Raw genomic sequence first — 16,372 nt, 5'->3', positions numbered from 1 at the left:
TTCTTCTGCCGATGTTTGCTACAGGACTGGCTTCTGGCTTCCTTCTCCATCCACTAAGCATGAGAACCATGTAAACCAGGCCTAGAGGCAGGAGACCATCCTGAGCCAATTACAGCCTTTTAATCTGATCTGAGCTAGAAGCCTTAAACCGTCAATGATATGAACAGGGGATGAAAACAGGGTGAGGAGATAATCCAGGAAGGCACTGCTATTTGAGGAAGTAAATCGGAAAGGGTTGAGCAGGTTAATCAGATATATTGGCAGCACTCAAATATGACCAGAAGCTGCCCCCTCTTTCCCCCGTAGCGTGGTTTGATTTCACACGCAAGAAGTATTCCCAGGACATCTGTTGCGGGAGGCAAACCATTTTCCAGATCTGTGCCCAAACTCTGCCTCTTGATAATTTCTGGAACTTTTAGCCAGAAGAGAAGACAAACAAACAGACCCAGATCCAGCCATTTACAAAGAATCACAGAATCATAGAATAGCAGAGTTGGAAGGGGCCACTAAGGCCATCGAGTCCAACCCCCTGCTAGATGCAGGAATCCTCCCTAAAGCATACCTGACACATGGCTGTCCAGCTGCCTCTTGAAGGCCTCTAGTGTGGGACATTAAAACAATAAAAACATTGTTTTTATTGATTGATTTATCAATTTTTTAATAAATTGTTTAATTATTGATAGTATTTTCTTACATCCCCTCACAAGAAAAGTAGTTGGTTACATCTGAGATTTGTTTGCAAAATTTATTTGAATACCAACTTTATTAACTTAATAATAATCCTATGTGTGTCTGCTCTGAAACAAATCCTATTAAGTCAAATAGGGCTTATGCCCAGGTAAGTATGCATAAGATTGCAGCCTAAAATACTTAAGCAGCTGCAAATAAATAATTAGCGAAGAACAGTTTAAGCAAACAAACAGGGGAAAAAAGACATTTCTCCACTAGTTCTCAAAAGCTAGAGGAGACTTCAATTTTTATTTATTTCATTTATTACATTTATTTATTTAATTTATTTATTTATTACATTTTTATACTGCCCAATAGCCAAAGCTGTCTGGGCAGTTCACAAAAATTAAAACCATGAAGAGCATAATAATAATAATAATAATAATAATAATAATAATAATAATAATAATAATAATAATACCACCTATATATCTTTCATTGAAAATATAATATCCAAAATGTAGGCCCTGATGTATTAACACAAATTACCATATGCAAAACCAAGGGGGCGGAGCTTCCTCCCAGACCCTTTCTGAGCTCTGGATATGGCTCCAGACACCGCCTCCGTCGCTCGGCCTTCCTGATTGGTTTTCAGCTCGGAGGCTGTACGACCGCTGATTGGTTCCGAACTCAAGCCGTCGCTTCGTTCGATTGGCTCCCGACCTTATGTTTTCGTGCGGCTCCGTGAGGAGCAGAAGGCCCGCTTGTTGATTGGAGGACGACGACGTGGATCTACGCGCTGACGTTTCGTGCGGTGAAACCACGGCAACGGCCCAAGCCGCGTGCGGCGGTTGGAGGAGGGAGCTGTCCGTCGCAGCCCTGTTCGGTTTCTCATTGGTCCATAGAAAGGAAAAGGAGGCGGGAGCGGCAAGGAAGCGAGCCAGCAGCGTAGAGGGGGCACTTCCGGTGCTGATGTGGCCGGAACCCGGTGCGGAGCGAGTCGAGGAGCGGTGAGTCCGGGTCGGTCGCCGCCGCCTCCGTCCCTAGGTAAGCTCGGGCTCCCCCGAAGACGCTTCGCCCTGCCGCGCGTCTGAGGGGAGGCGCAGGCAGAAGCTCAGCAGGCGAAGCTCTTCCTGGGGTGATGGGCGGCGCTGCGCCTGTTGAACTTCTGCCTGCTGCGGGAGGGGCAGCGGCCAGGTGAGAAGCAGACCCCCCTTCTCCTTCCCCTCCCCCCCGCATTGTCCTCACTCTCCCGCCCTCCCCCCTGCACCTCAGAGTAGGCCCTGCGTGGCCTGATCCTGCACGGCCTTCTCCTGCGCGGCCCCCTCGCCCTTCCCCAGCGCTGCTGCCCGTGGGAGCAGCCACGTCTCGCCCGCCCTGGTCCAACGGCTCTGAGAGCGCGAATTCACGCAGCCAAGCAAGGAGACGGGAGGGGGGAAACGTCCTACAACCCCCAGCATGCCCCAAGCACAGGGTTGCCATATATCTGAATCCACAAAACCGGGGCAATTTTTTTGGTGGGTATTTTTGTTTAAAACAACACCACCACTGAGCAATATGTAAAAGGTCTAGTGCAGAGTTTTCCAAAGTTTTCACGTTGCTGACACACTTTTTAGACGTGCATCATTTCGTGACACAGTAATTCAGTTTTCCTAGCAAACTGGAGGTTAAACTAGCCCCTTATAAGAGATCCGGACTCATATATAAATTGTAATAACGAAATGTATGGGGACACAACGTATCTCATGAAAACCTTCCATTTATATTTTTTAAAATATATGATTTGCAAGATAATAACATACAGACTTTTCACAGTGAACCAATCAATCAATCCTTTATTTACAGTCAATAGACCAGAGAAAAAAAAGTTAGTTATTCCAAGCAAAAGGTCAATAAGATAACCTAAGCATATAAAACATATCATTAGTAATACATTTTAATACATAAAAATCAAGGGTAAAAGGGAGTAAGATCAGAGCAAGGATGGGACATGTGTTAACATTAGATCTTGAACAGAACATAGGAGGAAAATTTAAGCAATCATATGTGGTCTGATGAGAATGGCCAGATGAACCAATTTTGTCGAGCGGCGGTTGAGACGGTATTCTGTCAAAAAACTGGACCCACGGAATTTCTCAAACCCGATTATGCGTACTGCGCATGCGCAGTACCTGTACGATCCCTCGGCCGTGGTGTGCATACACGGATACGACGGAAGGGGAACGTACTAGTGCACCATACTGATCGGCACCTTTGCTGTGTAAAAATGCATGCAAGTTGGTATTGCTTATTTCACAGAGACTCAGAGGTTTCTCGTTAGGTTCGCGTGACACACCTACTCACTGCAGCGGACACACTAACGTGTCGCGACACACAGTTTGGAAAGCTCTGGTCTAGGGAAAGAAAGCAAGCTATCTAAGCTTTAGTTATCCAACACTGCAATCCTATGTGTGTCTACTCAGAAACAAATCCTATTAAGTTAAATAATACTTATGCCCACGTAAGTATGCATGGGACTGCAGCCTAAAGTACCTAAGCACCTGTAAATAAATAATAGGCAAAGAACAGTTTAAGCAAACAAATGGGGGGGAAAAGACATTTCTCCACTAGTTCTCAAAAGCTAGAGGAGACTTCAGTATGGAGAATTACACTCCACTGAGCAGGCTCAAGGCACCATTTCGGAGCTTGGAATTTCTCCGGCCGGCTGGAACAGGAATCCAGGATTCTTGATTGACTGGCTGGGACATTTTGGAAATGCTTGGAAACTGGGACATTCCCAGTTTTCCTGGACGTATGGCAACCCTATCCAAGCAGCACCACTGGCTGGGGCATGCTGGGAGTTGCAGGCCCTCTTAATGCACTTATATACCGCTCCCATAGCTAGGGCTCTCTGGGCTTTCTTTCTTTCTCCCTCTGTCTAAAGATGCACGGGATTTGCACCCTAAGGCTCTCCTTTCTTGCTGGAGTAGCTCACACCCAAGTGCAGACAGAGGGCGGGTGGGGGTGGTGAGAACTAGGAGTCAGATAAAACAAGTCTTAGTCCGTAATGTGCTTTTGCCAGCCTGTTTGTTTGTTTATTTATTTAAGCATGTTTATGCCGCCATTCAGCCAAAAAAGGCTCTCACGGTGGCTCACAAAAGTATTTCTTGACAGTCCCTGCCCACAGGCTTACAAATCTAAAAGGCATGACACAAAAGGAAAGGGGATTGGGAGGGAGGAGGAGGAGGAGGGGGGAAAGGAAAGGAAATTCAGGCACTACAATCTTAGTTGCAAGGGGAGGTGGGGGTGGAAGGTGGGGCCTTAGTTTAGGGTGACCCTATGAAAAGGAGGACAGGGCCCCTGTATCTTTAACAGTTGCATAGAAAAGGGTTTTTTCAGCAGGTGTCATTTGTATGCATGTCACACCTGGTGAAATTTCCTCTTCATCACAACAATGAAAGCTGCAGAGCTATACTAGAGTGACCTGTTGTGATGAAGAAGGAATTTCACCAGGTTTGCCATATATACAAATGACACCTGCAGAAATTCCCTTTTCAATACAACTGTTAAAGATACAGGAGCCCTGTCCTCCTTTTCATAGGGTCACCCTACCTTAGTTGCTTTATACCTTCTGGCAGAGCAGAAACAGAGGATGCCCTCCCTCCCTGGGGGACTATGAACTAACCTTCTGCAGGCTGAACCAGAGCGCCCTGAGGGAGCGCTGCAGGGGTTGCCTCCCGGCCGGCCTGGTGATTCATCCCCCTCGCTTACCTGACTGGGAGCACAAGACGACTTCCCTTTGCCTGTGTCAGTTCTGTGGTGGGAAGCTGCACATGGACAAAAGGTGTATCTGTTCCTTCACAAGGAACAGACACACCTTTGTGTATCTTGCACCTGTGCAGGGAAGCCGTATGTCCTTCAAACTTGCTGGTGGGTGGAGCTGTAGCCGTGGTCACTGTGCTGCAGCCTCAGCTGTAGTTTTTGCTATTTGTTTATTTCATTTATATCCCGCCTTTTTTCCTCCAAGGAACCCAAGGCAGCCTACATAATCCTCCTTCTCTCCATTTTATCCTCACAACAACAACAACCCTGTGAGGTAGGCTGGGCTGAGAGTCTGTGCCTGGCCCAAAGTCACCCAGTGAGTTTCCATGGCTGAGTGGGGACTAGAACCCGGATCTCCCGACTCCCAGTCAGACACTTTAGCCACTACACTATACTGGCCATAACTTCGTTGTAAATGGGCACCTGGATGTGGGCTAAGGACTGCCTCTAAAGGTGACTAGACTGGGAAGCATTTGGAAATTAAGGAAGGAGACTTTGGGCTTGTTTGGTTTTAAGGCTACTGAGATGTTACAGGTGACTTTCCTACGTATGTGTGAGCAGGAGAACTAGCTGGAATTCTGGTAGCTTGTGATTTTTATTTGTGTGGGTGCCCCTACCACCTGTACTTCCAAGGGGCTGGGAAAACTCCAGCTTCCTGCTCATACAAACAAGGGCCTAGAAATTATCCACTGCTCTGTGCTGGGCTTGCTCCTAAAAGTCTAATGCAGGTTTCCAAGAGAATGACATTGAGCCTGATGAATAAGATAGTATATTTTCCTCACCATGCCGGCACACCTGGACCCTGATGCTTTTTGTGTTGTTATTATTTATTTAGCATTTATCTAGCTCTTTACAACATTGTCTTGCAATCTGGGGTAGCAACTTTTGGTCCCCTATATGATTAGCCTACAATGGCCACCATCCCTCACCATTGGCTATACTGACCAGGGTTGATGGGAGTTGTAGGCCAAAATATCAGGAAGACCACAAGCTGCTAATCCCTACACTAGCCCCTGTGAAGTTGGTAAATAGTATCCACTTGTGGGGGTAGGGACTGAGGCTGGGAGAAATTCTGGCTTGCTTACCGCTAGGCTTGGTGATTTCATGGCTGAGGTGAGGTTTGAACTAGGGTCTGGCTGATTCATAAAGCACAGACTCTTGGCAACTTTCATGCCCGTCAGACAGAATTAATCAACCCAGTCTGTTACTTGCAAGAACAGCAGTGTGACCCCAAGTGACAGGTGTTCAGCAGGAAACGCTTATCAGATGTCCGGGTGGCCTTTGCTGAAGTTCTGGCTGGTATTTCAGAACTGAGCTGGAGATAGCAGAACCCGCGTTTCAAAGGAAGTGTTGTGTGTTTGAACTGGGTGAGGTAGAAAAGACAATTCTTGTCTCCCTTGGTTAAACATACATGAAAGGCTCGCCTTGTTGGTTAATGATTGTTCTGGGTTTGCTTGTGGCTGTCAGATGTTCCTGATTTGTGTCTACTGCTGTTTGGAAATTGGGGAGGATGGAAGGCAGATGAGGAGACCTGGCAATCGACTCCTTCTGCTCTGCTCCCCCTCGCCTTTCTCCCTCTGCCCTAAGACTTTCAGAGTTGGTGGGGAGGGTTGCTGTTTCTTCCGGGATTTATGGTGCTCTGCAGAACTTAATTCAGCCTCAGAAGTAAATCTACGGCGATTACCCACAGAAGTTTGTACTCTCCTTCTTACCCATTCGTACCAGTTACCTTAGTCATTTGCGTGACACCTTCGTTGGCCCGAAAGGGAAATAAAAGACCCAGATCCTTTTCTATCTGAAAGCTTCCTAGTCTAATCACTTGGAAGCAATTCTTACTCTCCACAGACTTCCAGGTGAGGGCTTGTTTGCATGCCTGGCTTAAGAAGGTGGCCTATAGAATTGACCTCTTGTGCTGAGGCACATTCCTGGGCTCGGTGGAACTGAATTTTTTCTTTGGGGGCAAAATGAACCCGTGTCCTAGGTTGGTCGTGGGGCTTCCTCTGTTTCCGCTGGAATGTGTTGTCCTTCACAAGGCCAGGCCAGGCTGTCTGTTCTTCCATGTATGTTTTCAGAGTGTCAGTATGTTGGACTCTATGCACAGCTCTGGGCATATGCAAGTTCTTCGTTACTCTTCTGGCTTTTGCTATGACAGATATTGAGGAAATGAGGTCCATCCACCCCTGGGGCTGTTGCTGAATCCTACCCAGGCAACCTTTTCTCTGTTGCTTTTGTGTTCTAACATCCACTTCCCTTTCGTTTCCCTCTGCGCTGCTGCTCACCTCAAGGCTCAGGATGCTGAGCCGTTTGTCAGGGCTTGCCAACACTGTCCTGCAAGAGCTGTCCGGGGATGGAGAGGACGCCGGGTCCGCAGCAATGCCTGCTGTAAGTAGCTTCCTCCCTCCACCAACCCCAAACTTTTAGCTTGTTGTGGGAGGAGGGGTCTCCATACAGAGATTGGTACACCTCTCGATTTACATCTTCATTTTTAAATGTGTGCACTTTGGGATGAATGCAGCCACTGAGAAAACTGTGTTAGTGCACGTGTTGGACAGGTATGCATTTTTCTTTGCACGTGTTGCAAATGTGTGAGTTTTGTTGAACTTTTTTTGTGGAATGCATCACAAGCTTGGAAGAGTACGGATTTCTGACTGCAAATTGCGTCTGGGTTCTGGAGGTGTGGATTGGGTAAATCTGGTGTTCAAACTCAGTGGAGCACATTTCTCAGCAGGGAGATGTCTGCGTGACGTTGCCCTTCATTCTTGGGCCCTTTCTCTCATTACAGTCTCCCAGGGACGTCAGACACTTAGCCCTAGGGGTGAAGCCAAGCTTCTGGCTCTTTGGCTGCGCCCCTGTGGCTTTGCCTGATGGGGTTCTTCTCTCTGTTCGCACAGGGGGCAGAGTCGGAAGCTAGCCAGCAGAATGGGGAGGAGACGCCTGAGGACCTGCTGGAACGGTTGGCCCACACAGAGAGGCTGGTGGTGCAGCTGAAGAATCTGGTGCGGGAAAAGGACGCCCAGCTTCAGCAGAAAGATGCTTTGCTCCAGGTATATCATCATCATCATCATTATTATTATTATTATTATTATTATTATTATTATTATTATTTGTGTCTTGCCGTTTGCCCAATACTGGGCCTCAAGGCGGCCTTACAACATTTCAAACATACATTATATATTTAAAAACACAACAAAATTATAAGTCATTAACATACGGGGGGGTGCAGATTATTCTCCAAAGGCCTGCTGGAACAAACAAGTTTTAGCCTGCTTCCGAAAGCCCATCAAGGAGGGAGCCAGCCTAGCTTCCCCGGGAAGAGAGTTCTAAAGCACTGGAGCAGCCACCGAGAAGGCCCTCTCCCATGTTCCCACCAAGCGCGCCTGTGAAGATGGTGGGACTGAAGGAAGGGCTTCTCCAGAAGATCTTAAAGCACGGGCAGGCTCATAAGGACTACTGACATTGTATTTGCTATATGCATTCTGTATGTATTAATGATTGGCTGCCTATACGTTTCCGAGCCCAATTCAAGGTGCTGGTTTTAACCTATAAAGCCCTACATGGCTTGGGACCACAATACCTGATGGAACGCCTCTCCCGACGTGAACCTACCCGTACACTGCGCTCAACATCTAAGACTCTCCTCTGAGCGCCTACTCCGAGGGAAGCTCGGAGGATGGCAACAAGGGAGAGGGCCTTTTCAGTGGTGGCCCCCCGACTGTGGAATGACCTCCCCGATGAGGCTCGCCTGGCACCAACATAGTTATCTTTTCGGCGCCAGGTCAAGACTTTACTCTTCTCCCAGGCATTTTAACAGCATTTAACAACGCTAAGTTTGTTTTTAATGGACCCCAGAATTGTTTTAAATGGATACTGTTGTTTTTATACTGTTTTTATGTTTCCGATGTTTTTTTAGATCTTGTATAGTTTTTAACGTTTACTATTTTTAACTGTTGTAAACCGCCCAGAGAGCTTCGGCTGTGGGGTGGGATATAAATGTAATAGATAAGGAAGAATACGGTCTTTCAAATAACTTGGACCCGAGCCATATAGCTTTGCTTTGTGTCAAGTGCTGCTACTCCCCCTGGCCTGCTATGGCACATGGAATCTCACAAAGCGAGGAAAGGGCGATCAAGCCCAGTTGATTGCCCTCTTGGCCCACATCTGCCCCTCTGGGATTAGCCCACAGCATCCTCCGCGAGCAGAGAGCAAGAGAGAGTCGCGTGGACCAATGATGGCTTCAGAGCAAATAGCCGCCAATGGCTCACACAAGTGAACTTCCATTTTCTGTGGGAGAAAACCACTGGCTCCAGTGATTTAGGGGAAGATGTTTCATCCCAGCCCTGGATGGCAGACACTCCTCTCCACCCTTCACAAGGGAGGGGTGTTTTTTTTAAAAACGCCCTTCCTCCTCCAGGTCATAGAATAATAAAATTCTGGAAGGGGTCTATAAGGCCATCTAGTCCAACCCCCTGCTCAATGCAGGAATCCTCCTTCAAGCATCCCTGACAGGCAGCTGTCCGGCTGCCCCTTGAGTGCTAGGAGTGCTTCCTTTACCCTCTATATCAGCTTCTCTTTTGCGCTGTGCTGTTTTGAACATACTTCCATTGCTGTGTGCAATTATTCCTGTTATAGGAGGAAAGGCAGGCCGCTGAAGCCAAGCTGCTGAAGCTGAAGCTGCAGGCCAAAGCCAAGCTGGCAACTCTGAACAAGCGCATTGAGGAGCTGACGGAACAAGGAGCAGCTGTAGCCGCAAAGGACCTGCCAGAAGAGCCGCCGCTTCCTGCTAAGGTGAGATTAACTAGCTGTCTGGCGCAGTGCTCTGAGCCATCTCCAGGATGTCAGCGAGCCTTGCTGCTGGGCCTCCCTGGGCTGTATGTTCTCACACTGGGCATGCTCGCCCTTGAAGTAGCCCAGTGAATGCTCTGGATCCCATCTATGTGAACTCAAGGGCCCAAATGGACAATACAGGTTGAAGGGAGGTGGTGGGCTCTCCCACACTGGAGGCCTTCAAGAAGCAGCTGGACAGCCATCGGTCAGGGATGCTTTAGGGTGGATTCCTGCATTGAGCAGGGGGTTGGACTCGATGGCCTTGTAGGCCCTTTCCAACTCTGCTATTCTAGGATTCTATGTCTTTGAAGAGCTGGCAGGACTCGTCAGGTCAAGGACCCAAACTACAGTGACCTTTCACTGATGTTGCACTAACATTCAGAGATGCCAGCCAGAAGAGCATGGACACAAACTTGGGTACCTGAGTTAGATGAAGGTGGCTGCATGTAGCACACCTCCTGCTGACGGAATAACGGGCTGAAGTTACAGGAAGCCAGATTCCAGCTGGACATCAGGAAAAACTTCCTGACTGTTAGAGCAGTACGACAATGGAATCAATGACCTAGGGAGGTGGTGGGCTCTCCCACACTAGAGGCCTTCAAGAGGCAGCTGGACAACCAACTGTCAGGGATGCTTTAGGGTGGATTCCTGCATTGAGCAGGGGGTTGGACTCGATGGCCTTGTAGGCCCCTTCCAACTCTGCTATTCTATGATTCTATGAAATAGTTTTGCCCATATTTTCTGCTTTTGCTTACACACACACACATTTTTCTTTGATTGCTGAGCTTAGTGGAGCTGTGCACAGCACTGAAGTCGCTTTGCCCAGCCACAGAAAGTTCGTGTTGCCAGGCACTGCAATACTATATTTTAAATTTAAATTATATATTGCTTTTATTGGGTTCATGGTTTAATTTGTTTTTAGCTGTGTATATTTATTGTTTTATACTGTATGCTTTTTTATCTGTATGCTGCCCTGAGATCCTGATGATATACGGCGGGATACAAATGCTATAAATAAATAAATAAATAAATAAATTTCAAGTATATCTCCCCAGCCATAAGGACTAGGAAATTGTTTTTTGTTTTTAATTAATGCTGCGATTTTCTGAAAGTCTTAAGGCCCAGAAATTAAAGTGGATTCCTAGTAAAAAAAAAAACCTAAAAAAAATTAGATCTATATTTAATGTTGTGTTGGGGACTCTGGGAACATTGTTCCTCTTGTTTTATTTTAATAATATTTTTTTTATTTGAATTTTATAACACATACAATAATCACACTACATCAACTCAATAAAAGCAACTTGGGACCAGGATACCTGAGAGAGCGCCTTCTCCCCTACCAACCTGCCCGGTCACTGAGGTCATCCTAGGGCAGCCTTTCTCAACCTGGGGCGCTCCAGATGTGTTGGACTACAACTCCCAGAATGCCCCAGCCAGCTCTGGCTGGGGCATTCTGGGAGATGCAGTCCAACACATCTGGAGTGCCCCAGGTTGAGAACCACTGTCCTAGGGCCTGCTCCTGGTGGTTCCACATAGTGGTTCCACCAGCCTCTAGTGTGGGAGAACCCACAACCTCCCTAGGTAACATTTCCCCCCACTTTTTAAAAGTGAGAACCCTGTAATAAAGGGTTTTTCAAAACAAAGAAATTGTGACGAAAAATGTAAATGCATCTCTTTTGACCAGCTGTTGTTTCCTTCTGCTGTTTGCAGATCAAACAGTGCAATATAACCTGTTGGTTTCTCCTTTGCCCCACCAGGTTCAGAGCGACCAAAAGGCATGTGACAGACAGGAGGAGAAGACAGAAGTTCTGCAAAGGCAGCTTCAGGAGCAGGAGGAAATGGTGGAGAAGCTCCAAGGGCAGCTGGAGGCAGTTACCGGGAACCTTCACGAAGTGAAGACCCAGGTATGGAGAAGGTCACGGATGTTCCGGGCCTTTCCCCACCTTCTGTTGGCATTCTAGGACACTTTCAGGCAAAGGTGGAGGTTGGCATGGGGGACCCCTTGTCAATTTCAGATGTGTGAGAGGTGTGCGTTCGCGCTGCAGAATTTTGCTGACTTTTAATGTGTGGCATTCTGAGACTTGTGGAATAAGCCGCCAGGTGACGTCGCAGCCCAATCAAGCCACTGAAGAAACAGGTGCTTTGCAAAATCTCAAGAGGTGCACGGATCTGTGGGAAGTTCTCCGGTGCAATGGGACCTCTGGAAGAGCACAGTTTAATGGGAAATGAACGGGAAAGGTGCAAGAATGGACTTGTGCAGGAGAACTTCCCATTGGATTTTACTGTAGGTATCTAGTGTGTATCAACCCAGTGCATTAGTGCAGGATGATCAGGGGTCTGGAAACAAAGCCCTGTGAAGAGAGACTGAAAGAACTGGGCATGTTTAGCCTGGAGAAGAGAAGATTGAGGGGAGACATGATAGCACTCTTCAAATACTTAAAAGGTTGTCACACAGAGGAGGGCCAGGACCTCTTCTCAATCCTCCCAGAGTGCAGGACACGGAATAACGGGCTCAAGTTAAAGGAAGCCAGATTCCACCTGGATTCCTGCATTGAGCAGGGGGTTGGACTCGAGGGCCTTGTAGGCCCCTTCCAACTCTGCTATTCTATGATTCTATGAAAAGCATTTACAGGTTCTTTCCACCATACCGGAGGAGGGTTTGTGTGTTTGTATGTGTGTGTGATTAAGTCAGAGAGTTGGACTTTTTGTCTTCTCTCTATACTAGTTAAGAAATTCAAATAATAGTGTGAATCTCTTAACTCCTTGACTGACCTTTTGACTCCCTCGCTCAAGACGTTTCTGTTGGTGACATTGTGACATCTGCATTCTTTTGGCAGCTCAGCTCTCTGCAAGAGGAAATCAAGGCTAAGGACTCCCGCTTTGAGGAGCAGGCGCTCAAGTACCAAGCCGAATTGCACCGGTTAGCAGCCCAGTCGGCCCTGGAAGCAGAAATGCAGCAGGTTCGTTGGCAGTGGCTTTGGGCCAGGGCCCCCTGCTTTTTGTGGAAGACCGGGAGGATGCGGAGGGGGACAGATGGACAGACAGACAGACTGGGATAGGCTGGCCCTTTCTGGACTCACAAAGGGGATGTAGGGAGCTGGGCTTTTCCAAAGGCAAAGATGGCCACTAGCCAAAAGCCTGTCCTCTGAGCTCTGCCTTGGCGCCTGGCAACTTGTGGTCTCTTTGTCCCAGAATCTCCGCCTCTTGCAGAGGAAGCTAGAGGAGCAAGAGGAAGCCTTGCTGGGGCGAACGCAAGTGGTGGAATTGTTGCAGCAGGAATTGAGTGGTGTTGAAGAGAAGAAGCAGGTAATCCCCTTTGGGCTTGTGACCGGGGAGGGCAGGGAGCTACTAAGCTCAGGCCCTCTGCAGCAAGGCAGAATTCCCATTCGCGCCCCCCCACCCCGCTCCCACCCCACCCCTCTACGGATCCCACCACTCAGTCGAGGACCCTGTGCATGGCAAGTGGGGTGGTAGCGTGCTGTGGAACGTTGACCACAGAGCAAACAGTTTCCCCTGATTCAAACAGTTGAGTCACGGTGAAAATAACACACCTATGCGCACATTTATACATGGGGGAGAATTCCTTCCTGACTCCCCGTTATGCCAACCACCCAAATCCTTCCAACACACACTCTGAGAGTCACAGTTCCACAGTACCTGCAATGCTGTCCCTTATCCCCAATGCCCCATTTGGTGGTTGGGATGAGATTTTATTTATTCATTTATTTATTAATTATATTTTTATACTGCCTACTAGCCAAGGGCTCTCAGGGCAGTTCACAATTAAAACCATAGTTTCTGGGCGAAGTATAAAGTGTCGGTTATCAACTTTAAAGCCCTACGTGGTTTGGGTCCAGGCTACCTCCGGGTTCGCCTTCTCCCGTACAGTCCGCCCCGCACACTCAGGTCCTCTGGGGAGAACTTCCTTCAGCCAGCCACAACTAGGCTGACAGCTGTTACCCGGAGGACCTTCTCTTCTGCCACCCCCAGGCTATGGAATGGCCTGCCGGAGGAGATTCGTCAGCTTAACAGTCTTGTGGAAATTAAGAAAGCCATAAAGACTGATCCCTTCTGGCAGGCCTACCCAGTGGAATTTTAGGATGCTTTTAGTATGTTTTTAGGAAGTTTTTTAACAATGTATACTGTGTTTTGATTAATATTTTATACTTGTTCCCCGCCTCGATCAGAATGGAGAGGCGGGTTAGAAATAATAATAATAATAATAATAATAATAATAATAATAATAATAATAATAATAATAATAATAAAAAATACAGCAAGTCAGAATAAAGCTTTGAATTTCTGAAAAATTCCATATATAAACAAAATCGCATATAAAGCCAAACTTGGGATGGGGTGCTTCTTCTCTGACAGTAGCTCAGCATGCAGAAAACTCGTCAGGCTTTATAGACTTGTAGAGTCGGAAGGGGCCTCTAAGGCCATTGAGTCCAACCCCCTGCCCAGTGCCGGAATCCATTGCTGAGCAGGGCTTTGCATTGCGTCTCCTGTTGCTCCCCGAGGAGAGGAAGGAGCCTCTCCTTCCCTCCCACCTCCTCTTTTCCGCACTGCTGCCTCTCGCTCACTGCCATCGGTGCCTTTTGCATCTGCTTGGGGAGCCCACATGGCACTGCGGTGCCGTGCCGTGCCCCTGACAGGGCTCTCCTCTGCTTTCCTTCCCCAGGTTCTCCAGCAGAAATTCCAGGAGGCCGAGGCGGAGCTGGATTCCCTGCGGAACACCTTGTCCTCCGAGCGGCAGGGGTCCCAGAGCCTGGTGGGGCGGCTGGAGCTGGAGCTGGCGGAGCAGAAGCTGTCCTTCCACCGCTTGCAGGAGGACGTGCAGCAGTTCTCCGAGGAGCTGGCCCGAGCGAGAGCAGCTCAGGCGGCTGAGGGTCGCGAGAGCCGGGCCGCCCAGGAGAGACACGCGGAGGAGATGGAGGAGAAGAGCCAGGAAATTGCCGCCCTCCGGAGAGCGGAGCAGGATTTGCGCTCCAGCTGCGAGGGCCTCCGAGCCCAGAACGCCCTGTTGCTGCAGGAGGCCGCGCGGTCCCCAAAGCCCCCCGCTGGGGATGGCTCCATGCAGCAAGGTCAGGAAACACCGCAGAGGTCTCTTGGGTTAAAGGGAGCCTGCCTGGACTCTTAAAAAGGGCCAGATTCTGCAACTGGGAAGCCCCCGTTCCGCTCTTGGGAGAAAATCTGCAACTTGTGCTTGGAGTGCTGGGTTCTAGTTGAAGCTGTCGGAAGCTTTCCTTTGGCAGCATTTTAGAATTTGGTTTTGATTTTGAGGAGCAGTGTGATGGGAAACAACACGGCATGAGATCATGGGGGGCACGGGGCTGGGGCGAGCTGTCAGTTGCTGCCTTCGGCCTTTCAGGCATATTATTTTCCTTGAGGACCAGAAGCTTGATCTTCCTGAATGAAAGCAGGCTCTTGGCAACGGCAGCCCCATGGCGGAGAGAGAGTCTCACGTATGGGATTGTTCAGCTTGGGGAAAAGGAGGCTGGTAGAGGTGTACAAAATCATGCATGGTGTGGAGAAGGTGGATAGGGAGACATTTTTCTCTCTCTCCCAAAATACTAGTACCAAACGGGGTCATATCCCATGAAGCTGATGGGTGGGAGATCCAGGACCAATCAAAGGAAGGACTTCTTCACACAGCGCAGAGTTAAATTTTGGAATTCGCTACCACAAGATGTAGTGATGGCCACCAATTTGGATGGCTTTAAAAGGGGGGTTGGATCAATTGCTGGAGGCGAAGGCTATCAACGGCTACTAGCCCTGATGGTCGTGTGCTATCTCCGGTATTCGAGGCAGTCAGCCTGTGTGCCCCAGTTGCAGGGGAACATGGGTGGGAGGGTGCTGTTGCACCGTGTCCTGCTTGTTCATCCCTGGCCGATGGCTGCCCTTGGTCTGATCCAGCAGGGCACTTCTGATGTTCTTTTGCATGGAACATGCAGGATGGCCGGGTCCTGTGCTGAATCTCACAGCCAGCCTTTGGCAGGCAACTGGGGTAGAAGCTGCATCTCTGACGGGCGGGAAAACTAACATCCAGTGTTTCTGTACTAGGAAAGCCCCCGGCAAGCTCCAAGGAGTCTGGTTCTTCCCAGGCTGACGCTGAAGCCCTCACAGCCCAGACAGCAGGGCAGGCGGCTGCACTGAGCGAGGTAACTGCTTCCCCAAAGGCTCTCGTGGGCATACGAAGCTGAGCTGCCTTTTGACTGAGTCAGACCATGGCTCCCTCCGGACCTCTGGTTGGCAACGACTCTCCATGGTCTCCAGCGGAGGAGTTTTCTCCTGCTGTGCCTCAGAGCGGCTGCTGCTTTCTTAACGGGGCCGGTCGTGGGAACGTTTTCTTTTTTATCGCTGCCCTTTTTTGTGTGTGAACCTTCCGGGAATTGGGCCCGCTCCTCGCCCTTCCCAGGTTGCCTTGACCCACCACAGAAAGCGTCGTGGCCACTTGCAAAGAATTTGAGTCTTCCTGAGAAGAGAAGCTACTTTTGTAAACCTCCCAGGGAGCTTTGGCTCGGGGGTGGTATATAAATGTATATATATAATTAATCTAATTATTAATTAATTAATAATTATCAACCTTGTACTCCTTTTGGCGCCTCCTGAAAACTTCTTTATTCCAAGAAGCCTTTCTTTAACATGCAGCCTTGGATTACTGTTATTGCTTCTTTTAAATTTTGTTTTAACTGTTTTATTCTGTTTTTATTTTCATTTTACCTTGTACACCGCCCCGAAATTTTTCAATGGGGAGCGGTATATAAATATTCTAAATAATAAATAAATAAATAAATAAATAATATATTGGGCGGTATAAAAACGTAATAAATAAATAATAAATAAATAAATATTGTGACCTTCTCAAACATCTCCACGTTCAGGGCTGCATAAGTAAAATGTGCCCGTCTGGGGGAAAAACCCTGCGGAAGTGCCTCATGGCTTACGTTCATGTGAATTTTCCCTTGGTGGCAGTTGTACAGGAGTTCAAGGCTGTTGGGTTTGTTAAAAATGAAGTAACTGTGAACGTGACCCCAGTATCTGGCTGGCCAGTTTCAGTTGAGACAGAAGCCAAAGG

The 16,372-nt window shown here is 48.3% G+C and overlaps 1 protein-coding gene across 1 annotated transcript in view; it reads left to right on the top strand.

The window, feature by feature from the left end:
* The first annotated feature begins 1,653 nt into the window (after window positions 1-1,653).
* The window catches only part of GOLGB1 (golgin B1), a 40,837-nt gene continuing 26,118 nt past the window's right edge, over window positions 1,654-16,372 (top strand). Inside the window, exons 1-9 of the mRNA XM_063134601.1 lie at window positions 1,654-1,716; window positions 6,756-6,852; window positions 7,362-7,514; window positions 9,100-9,255; window positions 11,052-11,198; window positions 12,132-12,254; window positions 12,487-12,600; window positions 13,976-14,378; window positions 15,358-15,455. Coding sequence (XP_062990671.1) covers window positions 6,763-6,852; window positions 7,362-7,514; window positions 9,100-9,255; window positions 11,052-11,198; window positions 12,132-12,254; window positions 12,487-12,600; window positions 13,976-14,378; window positions 15,358-15,455 — 1,284 coding nt within the window. The 5' untranslated portion in view covers window positions 1,654-1,716; window positions 6,756-6,762. The remainder of the gene's footprint in view (window positions 1,717-6,755; window positions 6,853-7,361; window positions 7,515-9,099; window positions 9,256-11,051; window positions 11,199-12,131; window positions 12,255-12,486; window positions 12,601-13,975; window positions 14,379-15,357; window positions 15,456-16,372) is intronic.

This window comes from Elgaria multicarinata, chromosome 9 (assembly GCF_023053635.1).
Source record: "Elgaria multicarinata webbii isolate HBS135686 ecotype San Diego chromosome 9, rElgMul1.1.pri, whole genome shotgun sequence".
NCBI lineage: Eukaryota > Metazoa > Chordata > Lepidosauria > Squamata > Anguidae > Elgaria > Elgaria multicarinata.
This window is presented reverse-complemented; position numbering and strand designations above follow the sequence as displayed.